General features: G+C 35.4%; 1 protein-coding gene across 1 annotated transcript in view; it reads left to right on the top strand.

Moving 5' to 3' along the window:
* The window catches only part of SLC17A6 (solute carrier family 17 member 6), a 41202-nt gene that overhangs the window by 11340 nt on the left and 14111 nt on the right, over positions 1-15751 (top strand). Inside the window, exons 4-6 of the mRNA XM_033206375.1 lie at positions 10055-10169; positions 11553-11640; positions 13372-13458. Coding sequence (XP_033062266.1) covers positions 10055-10169; positions 11553-11640; positions 13372-13458 — 290 coding nt within the window. The remainder of the gene's footprint in view (positions 1-10054; positions 10170-11552; positions 11641-13371; positions 13459-15751) is intronic.

Here is a 15751-nt window from a genome sequence, read left to right as displayed (position 1 = left end):
TGACAAAAGAAAATACCCTTTACCATAAGATGAATAGACGGATTGAGGAGGGAGGGGTCTCCAAGGGCTTGCATGTGCTTTGTCGATATGACTTTCTCTCTCTCTCTTTTCATTCTCCAATCCCCTTACCCCTTACTAGCTCTGGGTTTTCCCACTGCAGCAGTCTTCTGCTACTGCAGTGCAGGGGCAGCTTCTGGAGGGGAGGGACATGATTTGAGGAAGGAGAGAGTCATGTGGGCAGCTGGTAGAGTGATGCTTCCACTGCCATATGCTACCACTGGGGCTGTCTAATCTCTCTGTCATGAGTGATGAAGTCATTTTTACAACTTAATGATGTATCAAGGGACTCAGAGGGTTGGCTCGTGCCTGTGTATTCCCTTTTTAATATGGGAGTGGGGGCATCAGATGTGACAAAGGGAAGCATCCAAGCCCTGATTTGATTAGATTAAATAGATTAAACAGCCCGAGTCAGTCTACTGCAGACCCTCCAGGAAAGAATTAGTTCCACACCTGAGGTGAGGAACACTAGTTCCCTGTTAAGTGACAATCCACTGCCCAAATGGAAGTGGACTGATTGATTTAGGGAAAATGAACATCATCTGTAGAAGTGACAAGTCACCAGTGCTCCTTTCACCTCTTCTGGGAAAATCATTTTGGGGTGGGCTTGATAGTTGAGGGTGTTTGTGGCTGTGGGTTAGAGAAAATATGACTAGGAATTTCAAAGCTAACCCATTATAGGCCATACTGAATGCTAATCATCAGGCAGTTTGTGGTACAGGTTTTCAGCAGCTGCATTTGCCTTTCCAAACATTTCTATGTCGTGATTACTATTATACCTCTTGATTTTGGCAGTTTCTATAGTGATATAGAGCTTCCTGCCATTTAAGAACATCAACATGCATAAAATAATGATATGTGATTATTTCATACTGTAAAAGAAGAGGAAAGTGTATGTGTGTGTGACAAGTAGAATAAAAACAGAAATCAGGCTTTAACCTGACAATAATCAGCAAATTTATTTGAGAATGTTATTTGCTGCAGAGGAAATCACAAAAAAAACTCAACAAATTTAAGTGATTTTCAAATGGTTTATTATTTTGAAAACATCTTTAATAAGCAAATGGCCCTTATTTTATGTCACAGAGACTATAATACTGTTCTTTGAAAAATTAAGAGCACCCACCAATTTCTGTGTATTTTCTTAAGAAATAATAACATTATTATTTTACACATTAGTTTGCACATTTCTTTCCTTTTTTTTTCCCCAGCCCAATTACTGATGGCCTATCTCTGACTTACATTCACACCAGGAGTTGGTTTTCAATCTGGCACCTTCGATGCCAATTATAAGGAGAAAGACCTTAAGTGAAATGAAATACCAGACTGCTTGAGATTCATCTTATTATTTGGAACTTCAATTTCAGCTATATATATGTGTGACTTCTTTATTTCTTCTGAGAAAGCTATGTTTTACTGTGTTTATTGTTAAAAAAAATGTGCAATTTGCTAGAGTGTTTCATTGATAGTTTGTTTTAATATATAATAATGATATAAATATACTGCCTGATATTATATAAAACTTACTTTTACAATTTAAAAAAACAAAATAAACAAGTATTTAATTTTACAAAATGTATTTATTTCCAGAAAATGATTTTTCTAGAGTGGAAAGAGAGAAGATATAAATTGTATTATAAAATCATCTTCATAATTGCCTTTGTTTTACATTTTAGGAGGCTGGTAAAATCAGAATTGAATCAAATAATAAGTGTGTGTGTGTATATATATATATCACAACATTTGTAATGTACATTATCTTTATCCCTCACATGACTCTATAAGGCAGGTATTCTTTCTTTTATTATTATTTTAGATTCAAGGGATACATGTATAGGCTTGTCATGTGGATAGATTGTGCAACGGTGAGGTTTAGGCTTCTAGGGTACCCATTACCTAAATAGATAATTATACCTCAGAGATAATTTTTTGACCCTCACCAGCACCCCCAGCACTTTCACACTCTTCTCTTTTGGAGTCCCCACTGCCTATTATTTCTATGTTTATGACCATGAAAGCAGGCATACTGATTCTTCTTTTACTCATGAGAAAAATGAATACAGAATTGTTTTCCCAAATACCACTATGAGGTATGAGGCAGAGCTGGGTTATAGACCCCAGGATGTCTGATTTCAAATTATATCATTCTTTACTAAACACATTTCTCCTATTAAGTATCTTTACTGTGTGTTTTCTTCAAAAAACATTGTATTTTACAGCTTCTTAAAAAATCACTCTATTATTTAGTGCTGGGCTAGGTCAGTAGGAAAGAACTCGCCTGTGGAACAATTTTGAGAATTGATTTACTTGTGTGGTTTTCATTGCTAGGCAAGTCTTTTGATCAGAGAATAACTTTAAAATGTTTTAATGATGAACATCATTTTCAGGGCGGTAGTGCTGTGAAACCCAATTTTAAGTGTCAAAGTTAAGAGTAATCCTAGGGATAACAAAACTCACATGAACATTAAATGTTTCTTGTTATATAATCTATTTCCTTCTGCCTGTTAATATACAGAAAATATATTTAATGCTTCTGACTTCTAGCATCAGACCAAACAAAAATGATGACTGTGAAACAAGCATAATATAATATATATAACTATATTAAATATTAATAATGCTGAGGTTCTTTAAGAGGACACCATATCGCCTTTGAAGCATCACTTCTTAATTTAATTTTTAAAGCAGAGCTTCAGAGGCAGTGGTTTCAGAGGCTGATGAGGATCTAGTGATGAACAGGCAGTAAAAGACAATGTGATGGCTGCTAGTTTCAGGGGATTCCAGTGTTCTTTGCAAGATGTAAGAATGAGGCCAGACTGGGCCTATGTATTTGAACTCAGCAACTATCTCAAGTGAGGATTTATCTACAGGAGTACTCTAAATTATAGCCCATAGCTGTCAATCTACAGTTATTCTATGAAAATAACTCAGCTTCCTAGAATTGATAGGATACCCAGAACAGCAGTCTGTCCCCATTAAAAGCTAGAGAACAAATAAATAGTCAATTGCTTGAAATAAATATTCATAGAAGAAAGATCTGTTATCACCTACATATACCTCAGGAGAGGAAGTTATAATTACCGTCATTTAAGAGTCTTTGCACAAAAAGAAATGGATGCTCATTCCTAAGAACGTGCCATATGACAAGCATTGTGCTAGCGTCAAGGGGTTTAAAGAAGTGGAGACCTGGACCCAATTCTCCAAGAGAAAAAATAATGGGAGGGCTTGGGGAACGTACGACCTCATGAGTTAAGTCTTACAAAAGTGATCTACAGTAGTTCAGCAATATCTGAGAGAGGAGACTAGTTGAAAAAGAGGTGTGTTTTTGAGGGTCAGGGTGTGGGTAAGTATTGAAGGATAAAGTTGGAAGGATTCTAAGACGGTTATTGATTTAAAGAAGACTGAATTTTCTTTTCTGGCCATTTCCCATCAGATACTTTAGATGGACTATTGAGGCACAGACTAAGATGCTGATGCATTTCAATCAATTCTGTATGAATTCAAAATGGGAGATAAAATTCCCATTACATGTCTTCTGCACTTCATGAAAGCGGCTAGAATTTCAGCCTGATATGGAACAATCATGTGTTCATGGGTACAGAATTAACACTATTTAATCTGTGCAAAATCATTCTGGAGAAAAAGATATGGAATAATCATTCTTTGAAAAGTCTATTAAAGATTAGGAAATTTCTGTATAATAATGGTTATCCTTGACAAGCCATTTATTATGGACTAGACAGTGTCCCCTTTCATAACTGATTTATTTAATCTTCATGATACTTTTTTTGAAGTATGGAAACATTTCCATTATACAGATCAAGAAATGAGGCTAAGAGAATTTAAGTGATGACAACTTGCCCAAAGTTATACTTAGCAAGAAATTGGAATTAGAATTTTCACAGTGTAACAAACAAAAAAACCCTCTCATTCTTAACTAATACTATATCATGCTATTTAAATGTCAACAAGAAACAGACTGAGAAATGAGGCTGAAGAATTTAAGTAATGACAACTTGCTCAAAGTCATACTTAGCAAGAAATTGGAGTTCTAATTTGGATTTTCACAGTGTAATAAAAAAAGAAACTTGTCTTCTTAACAAATACTATATCATGCTATTTAAACGTCCCCAAGAAAAATATGGCAGCTGCTCAATTTGGTCAATAAGAATGGTCAAAAGCAGAACAGAGAACTTCATTTTCATTTTTGATCTAACAATCTAATGTCAATTTGTGTTTTTTAAAGGACATCTTCCATTTTAGCAGTGTTCCTATTCTACCCTTGCCTCTCCCCTCTATAATAAAATGTAAGCCCTTTATTTCCACTATGTCCAACTTTGACCAGCTTTGTTTATTCTAGGTCTGGTCTTCACCCCATATTTGCCCCTTTTGTGATGTCCTGGGGGAATACCTGGCATGGTACTGTTAAGCCAGTGATTCCCAAAGCAGGACAAGCAATACTAGAATCACCTGGGATCTGGTTAGAAATGCAAATTCTCAGGCCCCAAACACGTCTACTGAGTCAGAATCTCTGACACCTAGCAAACGGTATTTTAACAGCCCCCAGGTTTTTATCATGTGTGTGAAAGTCTAGAAACTACTGTGCTAAACAACTCTCTCTATATATAATGTTTTTTTTTTTTTTTTTTTTTTTTTTTGAGACAGAGTTTTGCTCTTGTTGCCCAGGCTGGAGTGCAGTGGCGCGACCTCAGCTCACTACAACCTCCACCCCCTGGGTTCAAGTGATTCTCCTGCCTCAGCCTCCCGAGTAGCTGAGATTACAAGTGCCCACTGCCAAGCCCAGCTAATTTTTATGTTTTTAGTACAGACAGGGTTTCACCATGTTGGTCACGCTTGTCTTGAACTCCTGACCTCAGGCAATCCACCTACCTCAGCCCCCAAAAATGCTGTGATTACAGACGTTAGCCACCACGCCCGGCAATTTTATCTTCTTAAAATTCTTTTACATATTCAATTCCACTACTTCTTTCATTTCTTTATTGAAACCTACACTTTGTTTAAGAAAGTACAAAGCTTTCATAAATGAACCTCTTCATTTTACTACTTACTTCAAAACATAGGAGAGATGGGGTAGAATTTGCTTTCACTTCCCACTGCTACTACCATCCATCTTTCAATAACATTTTCATCTTTCAAAGTTTATGTTATTTTGTATATTGCTGTTGGCATTGTTAATGCCAGTACTCATTCTGCTGCTATTACAATAAGTAGATCTTAGTGATTAGATATCCAGGATCTACAACAGGGAAGTAATGTCAACCATAATTCTCTACTTACTACCTGTATGACCTTGGCAAGTTATTTTATCTCACTCAGACATGGTTACACCATCTGTGAAGTAAGGATAGCAGTAAGAGCTTTCTAATATTGTTGTTCAGTAAAAATAAGAATCTAGAAGTGATATCCACACTAGCAATTCAATAACCATTGACAATTACTGTCTCTACCTGACTGGCTCATAGTTATGAATTTATTTTCATGTGTCAAGCATCAGACTAAGTCCTTCAGGTACATAATTCTATTTAGCCTTATAGCAATCTTAAGAGATATAATACATTAGTATTATTATAGTGCAAGTTCTAACATTCTTTAAATGCTTAGAGTGTGCCAGCCATTCTTGTGGTTGTTTTACTTCTAATAACTCAGAGGTTCTGTTAATATTCCCATTGTTTAGATGAGAAATGAGGCACAGAAAGTTACATGAAGTGCTCAAGGTCACTCAAGTAATAAGTGTCAGATGAACTGTGAACCCAGGCAGTCTGACTCAAGAATCCATGCTCTGAACCATTACCTAGTGATGTCCTTTTTCAAGACAAGGAAGCAGAAATTTAGGGAAGTTAAACAACTTACCAGTTACATAATTATTAAGCGACAAAGCTGGGGTCCTAAAAAAATTACTGTAGCGTTCTGTCAGCTTTGTCCACCCTCTCCTACTATCAGTGACTTTGACCCCTTGCTCCTCGGCATGCCCTCATCTTGCCTGAACTTACATGGATGTTAACCACCGCTTGCTTCCTAGCTTTTGGATCCCTCTCCCCTCAATCCTAGTAAGCTTCACATTTACCTCACTTTAGTGGCATAATTGTCACCCTCTGTGGTCACCCCAAACTCAATCATCTCTAAGATGTCACAGACTGATGGATTTCACCCTTCACCTTCTTGGACTACTTAAACTTCCTCAAAGTCTCCTCATCCAGCATCCCACTGTAGATGTTCTTCCTTCTCCTAAGTACCTGAGCCACTATGTTCACCCATTTTCAATACTTCCTTAGTTTCTGGTACATAAGCTAACCTCTTCCATTTGTGAAGCTTTGCTGAGCCATTCCTTGTTTTTGGAAAGTCTTTCTTCTTTTTTATATTAATCTTTCAAAGTTTCCCTACCAAAGGTTTGTGACTTGGTCAACTCAGCTGAGACGAATGTTTGTCTCTGTTGTTTTCTATCTGTACTTATGTTGTGGCCCTTGGCATACATTTTCCCTGGACTACTTGTCTCTCTTTCCCTCTCCTACTACACTGAGGTCCATTATCTTCTTTTTCTAAGTGCCTGCTGACATCATGTGAATGAAAGAGCACAGATTTTCATGTTAGAGAGCCGTGGATTTAAATCTGAGCTCTACTACTTGCTTTTTAACTTGGCCACACTTTGTTTCAATTTCCTTATTCTTAAAATGAGAGGAAAGTCTAACAACTCAGAGAGTTGTTGTGAGGATTAAATGAGTCAATATAAATGGAGAAATTCCAGTAAGTGACCTGTAAATCTTACCTTCTCCTCCACACAATACTCTCCTCTGAATATAGTCTCACAGAAGTTTGAAGTGTGAACGCATGAATGAATATTAAATGGGGAGACTGCTTTAATTTTGGTTGTATGGCAAGACAAAGTGTAAAGGCTTTCCATTTAGGGCAAGAGTTTTGACAATCAGAATTTTAATTACTTAGATATTAATTAGGATAACAGTTATATAGAATTAATAAAAAGATGAGGTTTGTAAAGTTTGATGGATTCATAACTAGTTACAAGAAAATCAATGGATTTTGAGGTGCAGTGGCCACTAATAATGAAAAAAGGATAGACAAAGAAATTAAGAGGCCAGGCACGGTGGTTCACACCTCTAATCTCAGCACTTTTGGAGGCTGAAGTGGGTGGATTACTTGAGGTCAGGACTTCAAGACCAGCCTTGTCAACATGGCAAAACGCAGTCTCTACTAAAAGATACAAAGAATTAGCCAGGCGTGGTGGCATGGGCCTGTAGTCCCAGCTACTTAGGAGGCTGAGGCATGAGAATTCCCTAAACTCAGGAGACAGAAGTTACAGTGAGCAAAGTTAATGCCATTGCACTCCAGCCTGGGTGACAGAGTGAGACTATGTAGAAATTAAGGAACTTAAAATTAAAACCATTTCAATTATGACATGATATTATATAATAACAAATATTATTCAGTGCAAGAATGAAAAGTAAACATTGAAAGTAACCTATCAGCATTTTATTTCAGAAATAATAGTGTGATATCAAGTGGCTTTGTGAAGATTATTATTTAGATTCACAGTTAGAATGCTGACGTATATTACTAACTACCTAATATCTGCATAATCAGGTATAAATCCTAGTGACAAAACTCACTGGGTTTTAAATAAAACAGAACTGTATCTGAAACAGGTTTTCTCTATTTAAAACCAGCTAATAATCTGACCTAGTAAATTTAACTTATCTTAGGCTTAGTTTTTCCATCTATAACATTGGTATATGAATAATATCCATGTTGCTGGGTTGTTAGGTGCTTGTGGAGTTTATGGCATGTGAAGTGTTAATGTGGTATCTAGCAAGTCGAATAAGCACTCATTAAATTTAGCTCTGACTATAGAGTACATTCAATGAATAGCTTATACTTGATTCAGCTTTACTAAGGGGGTGATTTTTCTCACAGGGAACTTTTGACAATTACTGGAGACATTTTTGGTTGCCATAACTTACAGGAGGGGTATGTGCTACTGGCACCCACTGAATAAATGCCAGAGATGGTGCTAATCATCATGCAGTTCACAGGACAGCACTCCACAACAAAGGGTTATCTAGGCCCAAATTTCAATCATAAAGAGGTTAAGAAACTAAGCTAAAAAATGGGTAATATTCATCTCTCACCAGCTTATCACAAGACAATCGTATTTACAAACCCTTCAAAAAGGGAAAGTGAGGATAGAATGTTACATTCATAGAAAATCAAATTTATGCATCATAACTCTAAAACAATTATAATAAAATAACACACACATATTAGATAAACCTGGATAAAAGATTTTCCTCAAACCTTAGCAGGTAAAATTATCTTTGGCTTAAAACAAAAGGACATCTATTTTGGGCAAACAGCACAGTGGAAGAATGGAGCAGAATATTCACTTCATGAGTGACCATTTATCTCAGAGGAGAGAAGCCACTAAGGGAAGGCGGGTACAGGTTACATACATTTTTACACAAAATTATTTGACTAGTATATGATCAGTAGAAAAGGAGTTGTTTTAATTCACTGCCGTTTGTGATGTCATTTCTCATCTTTCTGTAGCAGATTAATAATAATCATAGACGGTCCTTTTCAGAAATCCAGGTCTTTAACAGTAACCCTTAAAAGTGCCCAGAAGAAAGATTAGAGCTTCTATGAGGCAACCAACATTGACTGAATGTAAGGCTCATGTTTCACTTGATAAAATTTGCCTAAAATACATAGATTAGCTCACTGGAGTTAGCATGTCCCAAAACATCTTTATATCTTTGCAAGAAAATAGTTATAAAGTAACCCAGCTAAAGGAATACTTTTCTTACTTGGTATAAACATTATAGAAGTGTTTGTTGTTGTTGTTGTTGTTGTTGTTGTTGAGACAGAGTCTCACACTGTGGCCCGGGCTAGAGTGCAATGGTGTGATCTTGGCTCATTGCAACCTCTGATTTCTGGATTCACACGATTCTCCTGCCTCAGCCTCCAGAGTAGCTGGGATTACAGGTGCACACCACCACACCCAGCTAATTATTTGTATTTTGTGTAGTAGAGATGGGATTTCACTATGTTGGCCAGACTGGTCTCGAGATCCTGACCTCGTGATCCGCTTGCCTCGACCTCCCAAAGTGCTGGGTTTACAGCCGTGAGTCACTGCATCTGATCAGAAGTTTTTTTGGTTTTTTTGTTTTGCTTTTTTTTTTTTTTTTTTGCGAAGGAATGGAATTTTTACTTATAGATGGATGCAAGCTTTGGCATGATGTTTCTAGCATTTTTTTCTTGAATGATTGTATGTGTGCTGCTCTAGATGTGTTTCAAACAGAAGAAAAAAAATGAGAAACCTGAGAAAGGTATACTAAGTATAATTATTTGCATTATTTCGAGAACATGTGCTAAGGGATTTAATCAGGAAACTTCTTGGGACATTTAAAATACGAGTTCGTTTATAAAATTTCTATGTATGTACAGCTTTTAGGAAAGCTACAAATAGTTGCATAATGTGAGGAATAACTTTGTTTATGCATTCGTTATTTCCAGTAACTCTTCAATTATTACCAGCTATGTGTCAGGCACTGTGCTGAGTGTCAAGGATACAATGGATGTGAAAAACAAGCTCTTACGCTTAAGCAGTTTACATTGTAGACTGAAATAGAGTCCAAAACATATACTGATTTATTAAATATTTACAATTTAAATTAAGTCTATAAAGAAAATAATAGTATATTTCTTGGCTTCTTACTAATAGTAAACGTATTGGCTCCTTCTTTTATATTTTGGTGCATCAAATGTAGAATTTCTAGATGGCCCATATGTGTATTTACAATGGCTAGCCAGTCAAGTCCAGAACACATATTAGAAAAAACAATCCACCTTAAAATTATTGACACTTTTTTATTACTTTAAATGTTTAATTTCACCTGAGAAATTTATATATGTGTATGTAAGATGCTGAATCATTTAAACAGTGTTCCCATCTTTTCTATTTCAGGGTTTTCGGAGCTGCCATACTTCTTACCTCTACCCTGAATATGCTAATTCCATCAGCAGCCAGAGTGCATTATGGATGTGTCATCTTTGTTAGAATACTGCAGGGACTTGTTGAGGTATGTAACTTCAGGGTGAAGTCTTTTTAAGATTGGCATGTAGTTGAGAACCACCAGTTTATGTTTGTCTTCATCTATAAATAAATATATTGTATTAGGTTGTATCTATATAGAGTTAAAATAAAAAATGAAACACTGAAAATGTTAGACAATCAGATATTTTGTCCATAAATGATATGAAGCTATGAATGTCACTACTTACCTCCTTCTTTCTAGAATTGAGTGGGATTAAAGAAATATTTTAATGCCTATTTGACTTAAAAAACAGGGACTTTTGTTAATGTGTCATGACAAGAATTTTAGAGTTTGTCCTTTGCTGGTGATAACTACGAATTAGTATCTTGGGAGTTTTATGCTAAGTAAGTTCCTGAATCATGATATGAGTTTTCACTTAAATATTTCATTGAATGTATTTTTGGGGCAGCTAATTCTAATGATCAAATCTTGCTCCATCAGTCTGCAGACTTCGAAAGAATTCTACTTAAAAACTCAAGTTTGGCTTACCAATTTCCCTTTCTCTTTCCATGGAGTATAATGGAAATAGATAAATAATGTAAACTATTAAGGCACATAAAAGCAAAACAAAATAAAATGAAACAAACAAACAAACAAAAACAAACAAACCCTTTCTCATACTATAGAACCATAAAAGGGAATGAGATCATGTCCTTTGCAGAGACACAGGTGGAGGTGGAAGCCATTAGCGTCAGCAAACTAATGTAGGAACAGAAAACGAAACACTGCATGTTCTCACTTATAAGTGGGAGCTGAACAATGAGAACACATGGACACAGGGAGGAGAACGACACATACTGCAGCCTATCGGGGAAGGGCAGAGTAGGGAGAGCATTAGGGAAAAGAGCTAATGAGTGCTGGGCTTAACACCTAGGTGATGGGTTGCTAGGTCCAGTAAACCACCATGACACACATTTATCTATGTAACAAACCTGCACACCCTGCACATGTACCCCAGAACTTAAAAAAATAAAAATAAAAACCAAAAAACCCTCTCTCCCTCCAAAAGTAAAAAAAAAGGATAGGTTCAAAACAATAGGAAAAAACTAACTATTTTAAGGTCTTAAATGTTAGACACTGCTTTCAGGAAGTGTGAGCCCCAAGGATCTAAACTTCACTTTTCTCTGTATAGATATTTATATTTGGGAGTTACTGAATTTAATGCCCTACAAAATGATCTCCTGAATTTTTTCAAACTGTTCAGAATTGCAGATAAATTGATTAATATACAGTCTTTTCTTTTACCTTAATCAGAAAAAAAAAATTGAGGTGGAAAGAAGCCTGAAGGGCAGGGAGGATTTGAACAAGATACTAAAAAGACTCTTGTTGCTAAACGGTGACAGTGATGTATATCTTCCTCCATCACAGGGTGTTACCTACCCAGCATGTCATGGGATATGGAGCAAATGGGCCCCACCTCTAGAGAGGAGTAGACTGGCAACCACTTCTTTCTGTGGTGAGTACTGTGTGCAGATGCAGCTGTGGTGGGTAAAAGTTTAGGAACAACTTGAATAAGAATTGACAATTTGGTAAACTCACCTGTAAAACCATCTGGGTTTTGTGTGCACATCTGTGAGTGGTAAGGTTTTTGACCACCATTTCCATTTCTTTAGTTTTATTGTTTTGCTTAAATCTTCTATTTATTCTTGTGTTTGTATTTTTCTAGGAATTGATCCATTTCATCTAGGATTTCAAATATATTCATGAGTGGTTTTTATAATACTCTTATACTGCAGTACATTTTTTTGAGAACCTCAGAGTTTTCTTTTTATTCTACCTAGACACAAAGATATAAAAATACAAATTTTAAGCACGTTTACAGAGATAAAAACATAATTAGACTATGTATTTATTTTTATGAATAAATATTAAATTTACTTTGAATTCTGCCTGGGGTTAAAATCTAACAGTTTCTCAGAATTTTTATTCGATACAGTTATATGTTTGAATTACAGTGAATAAAATGCCTATAGAAAATAACTATTATAATTTAAATTAATTAAATTAATATGATCTTTAAGTATTCTCCTAAGCACTGTTGCTATAATTTCCCATTCATTAGAACTTTTATTTTTGGGATCATAACTGACCTTACTACTATTTTGGGAAGTAGAATTAATGAACATGTATTAAAGCTTCAATCCCGACTTTTAAAGTGTAGAGCTCTTTCTGGTAACCTGAAGCTAGTTTTTGTTCGTTGTTAACTTTTAAAACGTTTTAAGACAATCGGTGTAATTTAAGGTCATTTTATGCCTGCAGAATGCATGTTTTACTCTTTCTACCAGAGCAGTAAGAAAGAAAGCAATTCCCTTTCCAAATCAGATATTAGAACTGCTGTAAATAATCCTAATAATAGGAAATTAAGGCTGCTGTGATTTTGCTGTATCTTTAAGCCATAAGATTAGCAGTATTATTGCCTATAGAGGTTGAATTTGCATGCATTTGGGTCTAAATCCCAGGGCACAAATATTGCCATTTCTGCCTATATGTCTAAGACCCCCCCCTTTTTTTTAATAACCCACTATGTAAATTTCAAAGGGATGTAAATCAGGTGGTATTCACTAGAAAAGCTAATGAATGCTACCTATTATCACGAGAATTGTCAGCATGTTTTAAACTGTTTTATGGGACAGCAAAGAAAACAAATTTGTCGTAGTGGAGAAACATGATAACTTACCTTGATGATATCTTCTGGCCATGCATTGAGAACTGAAGCAATATGCCCTCAATCATAGATTCTAATAAAGAGACCTCTGGCAGAAAAAATCAATTAAAATGAAGTCAGAAAAAACTACACAAACCTGAAACTGCATGAATTTGCTACAAGAAGATACGTGCTTGAGGTGGCAAGAATAGATTTCAGGTGTCTGGTTAGTATTGGCACACTCTGTCCCAAGTTCAGCACACAGACATGCAGGACACATGCCAGTCAGATGGCTCCATTATTATTTTTAAATATCTGTCGTGTCTTGGGTAGGAGGTAGGTGATATCCGCTTGTGTAATCCCGTGTTTCTGTATACGTATGTAGACATTTATATGTTTGGTGGTGGTGGGAATTTGTCTGAGTGTGAGGCCCGTATATCTGAGTGTACAAGTGTCTTTGTGAAAAAACCAAGGTATGTGAGATGAAATAAATAATTTCTACTGATTTCATTCACCTTTCTCCCATTCTTCCTTACACTTTAGGTTCCTATGCTGGCGCTGTGATTGCAATGCCTTTAGCTGGCATTCTTGTGCAGTACACTGGCTGGTCTTCAGTGTTTTATGTCTATGGTATGTTATATTTCTATGCAATAGAGTTAAATGAAATGTGCATAGGCTAAAAGAAAAGTGGTTGCAGACAATGAGATCAATCACTAAATTCATTTCTATGTTTACTTACTTATTTTCTTCTCTTAAGAATCCATTCATTGTATTCTGAGAGGATTAGAAAACACTTCATCTCTGTTATTTTTCTTAGATTGCTATTTCTTGTTTTAAAAAGCAACCACATTGCTGACAGGAACTTTGTCATTTGGTAAATCTATGTCCTTTATTATGAAAAAATATTAAATTCTCTTGATTAAAAGTTGATGAAGAGAAAAGAGTTAGGCAGCACCTATCTCTCTTTGCTATTGCCTTCTTGGTCATTTTCCTGATTCTGCCTCTTCAAGATTGAATGGGGGAAGAAAGCTGAAAGGGGATGGTGGTGCTAATGTGACTATTCAATTCCTTGATGAAATATCAGCAGTTAGCTGCTGTAGCAGCATATCTCAGTCCTCATTTCCCCAGAATTAAAGGCAATTAAGCCTCCACATTGAAATAAAATATGTAATCCTAAGTCTAAAATACTCTTGATATTCACCTTGTAACTATTTCAAAATATCCCAACAGTCTTCTTTTTAAGAGGCACTTTTTAATAATGGGAAAGGAAAAATAAAGGAAAGCTGGATCTCAACTGATATTGTCAGTGATTAAAATTATCTTTGGACATTGCCATGAGAATCTGAAATATTAATGAAGTCATGTGGTAGAACAGTATCTGACTGATTCTAAATTTGCCCTGATTCATTCCCATTTTGAAATGTTCTCATCAGAACAAATTACTAGGCTTGTAGAATGTTATTAAATGTCACTTATCATAGGGACACTTTTTGTGGTTCAAAAGCCATGGATGGGTTTTGGATCCATGAATGCCCTAAATTGCAAGACATATATGTACTCGTGAACATTTTTTTTTCCTTAGGGAGATTTTTTAAAATCAGATTTTAATTCATACTATTCATTATATTTTCAAAGGAGTGCATAATTCAACGAAGTTTAAAAGCACTTGTTTCATAGGATGTATTGTACAAGTTGATATGGCTATCCATTAAATACTTTGTTTTGTGCCTTAATCCATTACTTAATTGAAGATATGTGACCTTGAAGTAAGAATACAAATTTAAACAAGGCACTCATAAACAACCAATATCATTATTTCAAGTTATAGCTCATTTGATATTTATCATTGAATGATACAAAATGTAAACAGATAATCTGAAAATGTCATATCATAGTGCTTGCTTATGCTTACTTGCTGTGTGTAACAATAACTTGGTCTGGAGTCACACATTCATTTGTCATATTTTAAAGATTAAAGAGATAAGATCAGTATAGTGATGTTAAGTTAAAAAAGATAATATATATATAAAGTAATTAGCAGCATATCTGGCACTTTAGGTGAATTCCATTAGTGGTAATGATAATTCTTATAAAATTACAATATCTCTCATTTTTTGAGTGCTTATTTTGTGCAATCTACTGTGCTTGTTGATTTATACATTACCTCCTTTGACTTTTCTATAATTCCATAAAATGAATTATTATCTCATTTTATAGTGGAAGTTTAGAGAGATTCGGTTACTGATTGGATCATATAGCGAATGAGTGACACAGTCAGGATTTGAATCTGCAAGTTATATTCTGTAAACACTATATTATACTGATTTTTTAAGCACTATCTGAACCTAAATCATGTTTACTTCAATGTTGAGTAATTAAAAGGGACACAGCTGATCAGAAGCTATGTATGGTGTTAAGGAACACTTCTTAGAGATCGGATAGGCCAAAGAAAAAGTGTTGTAGGGATCAGGAGCATTTAGATTGTTACCCAAGGGACAAAGAGAACAGTGTGAGGGAAAAAAATGAAATGGTCAACTGCTGGGAAACTAGAATAAATCACTTGAAATTCTTGCTACTATTAATGCTTACAGATTTATATTGCACAAAAAGGACATGTTTTAATGGTGAGAAGAGGATGAAAAAGTATTTACAGTTTAGGGCCTTGGAATTTATAACTTTCATCTGCCCAAAGAAGGATCAATAGGCAATACTATGTGGTAAAAATAATATGGCATACAGTCACGAAAAGTGTTGTTACCACATTAAGTACAGAGGCCCACTTTTTATGTAATGTAGGCACTCATGCTAAAATAATCTAGGTTTTATTTAATAGTCTGTTTGCCAGATCTGGAAATGCTAACAGGAGAGGGAAATGAGCAATTATTTTCTCTGGAAATGGAACCACTTTTATATATTCTAGGCA

The sequence above is a fragment of the Trachypithecus francoisi genome, unplaced genomic scaffold (assembly GCF_009764315.1).
Source record: "Trachypithecus francoisi isolate TF-2019V2 unplaced genomic scaffold, Tfra_2.0 Lachesis_group8, whole genome shotgun sequence".
Lineage (NCBI taxonomy): Eukaryota > Metazoa > Chordata > Mammalia > Primates > Cercopithecidae > Trachypithecus > Trachypithecus francoisi.
This window is presented reverse-complemented; position numbering and strand designations above follow the sequence as displayed.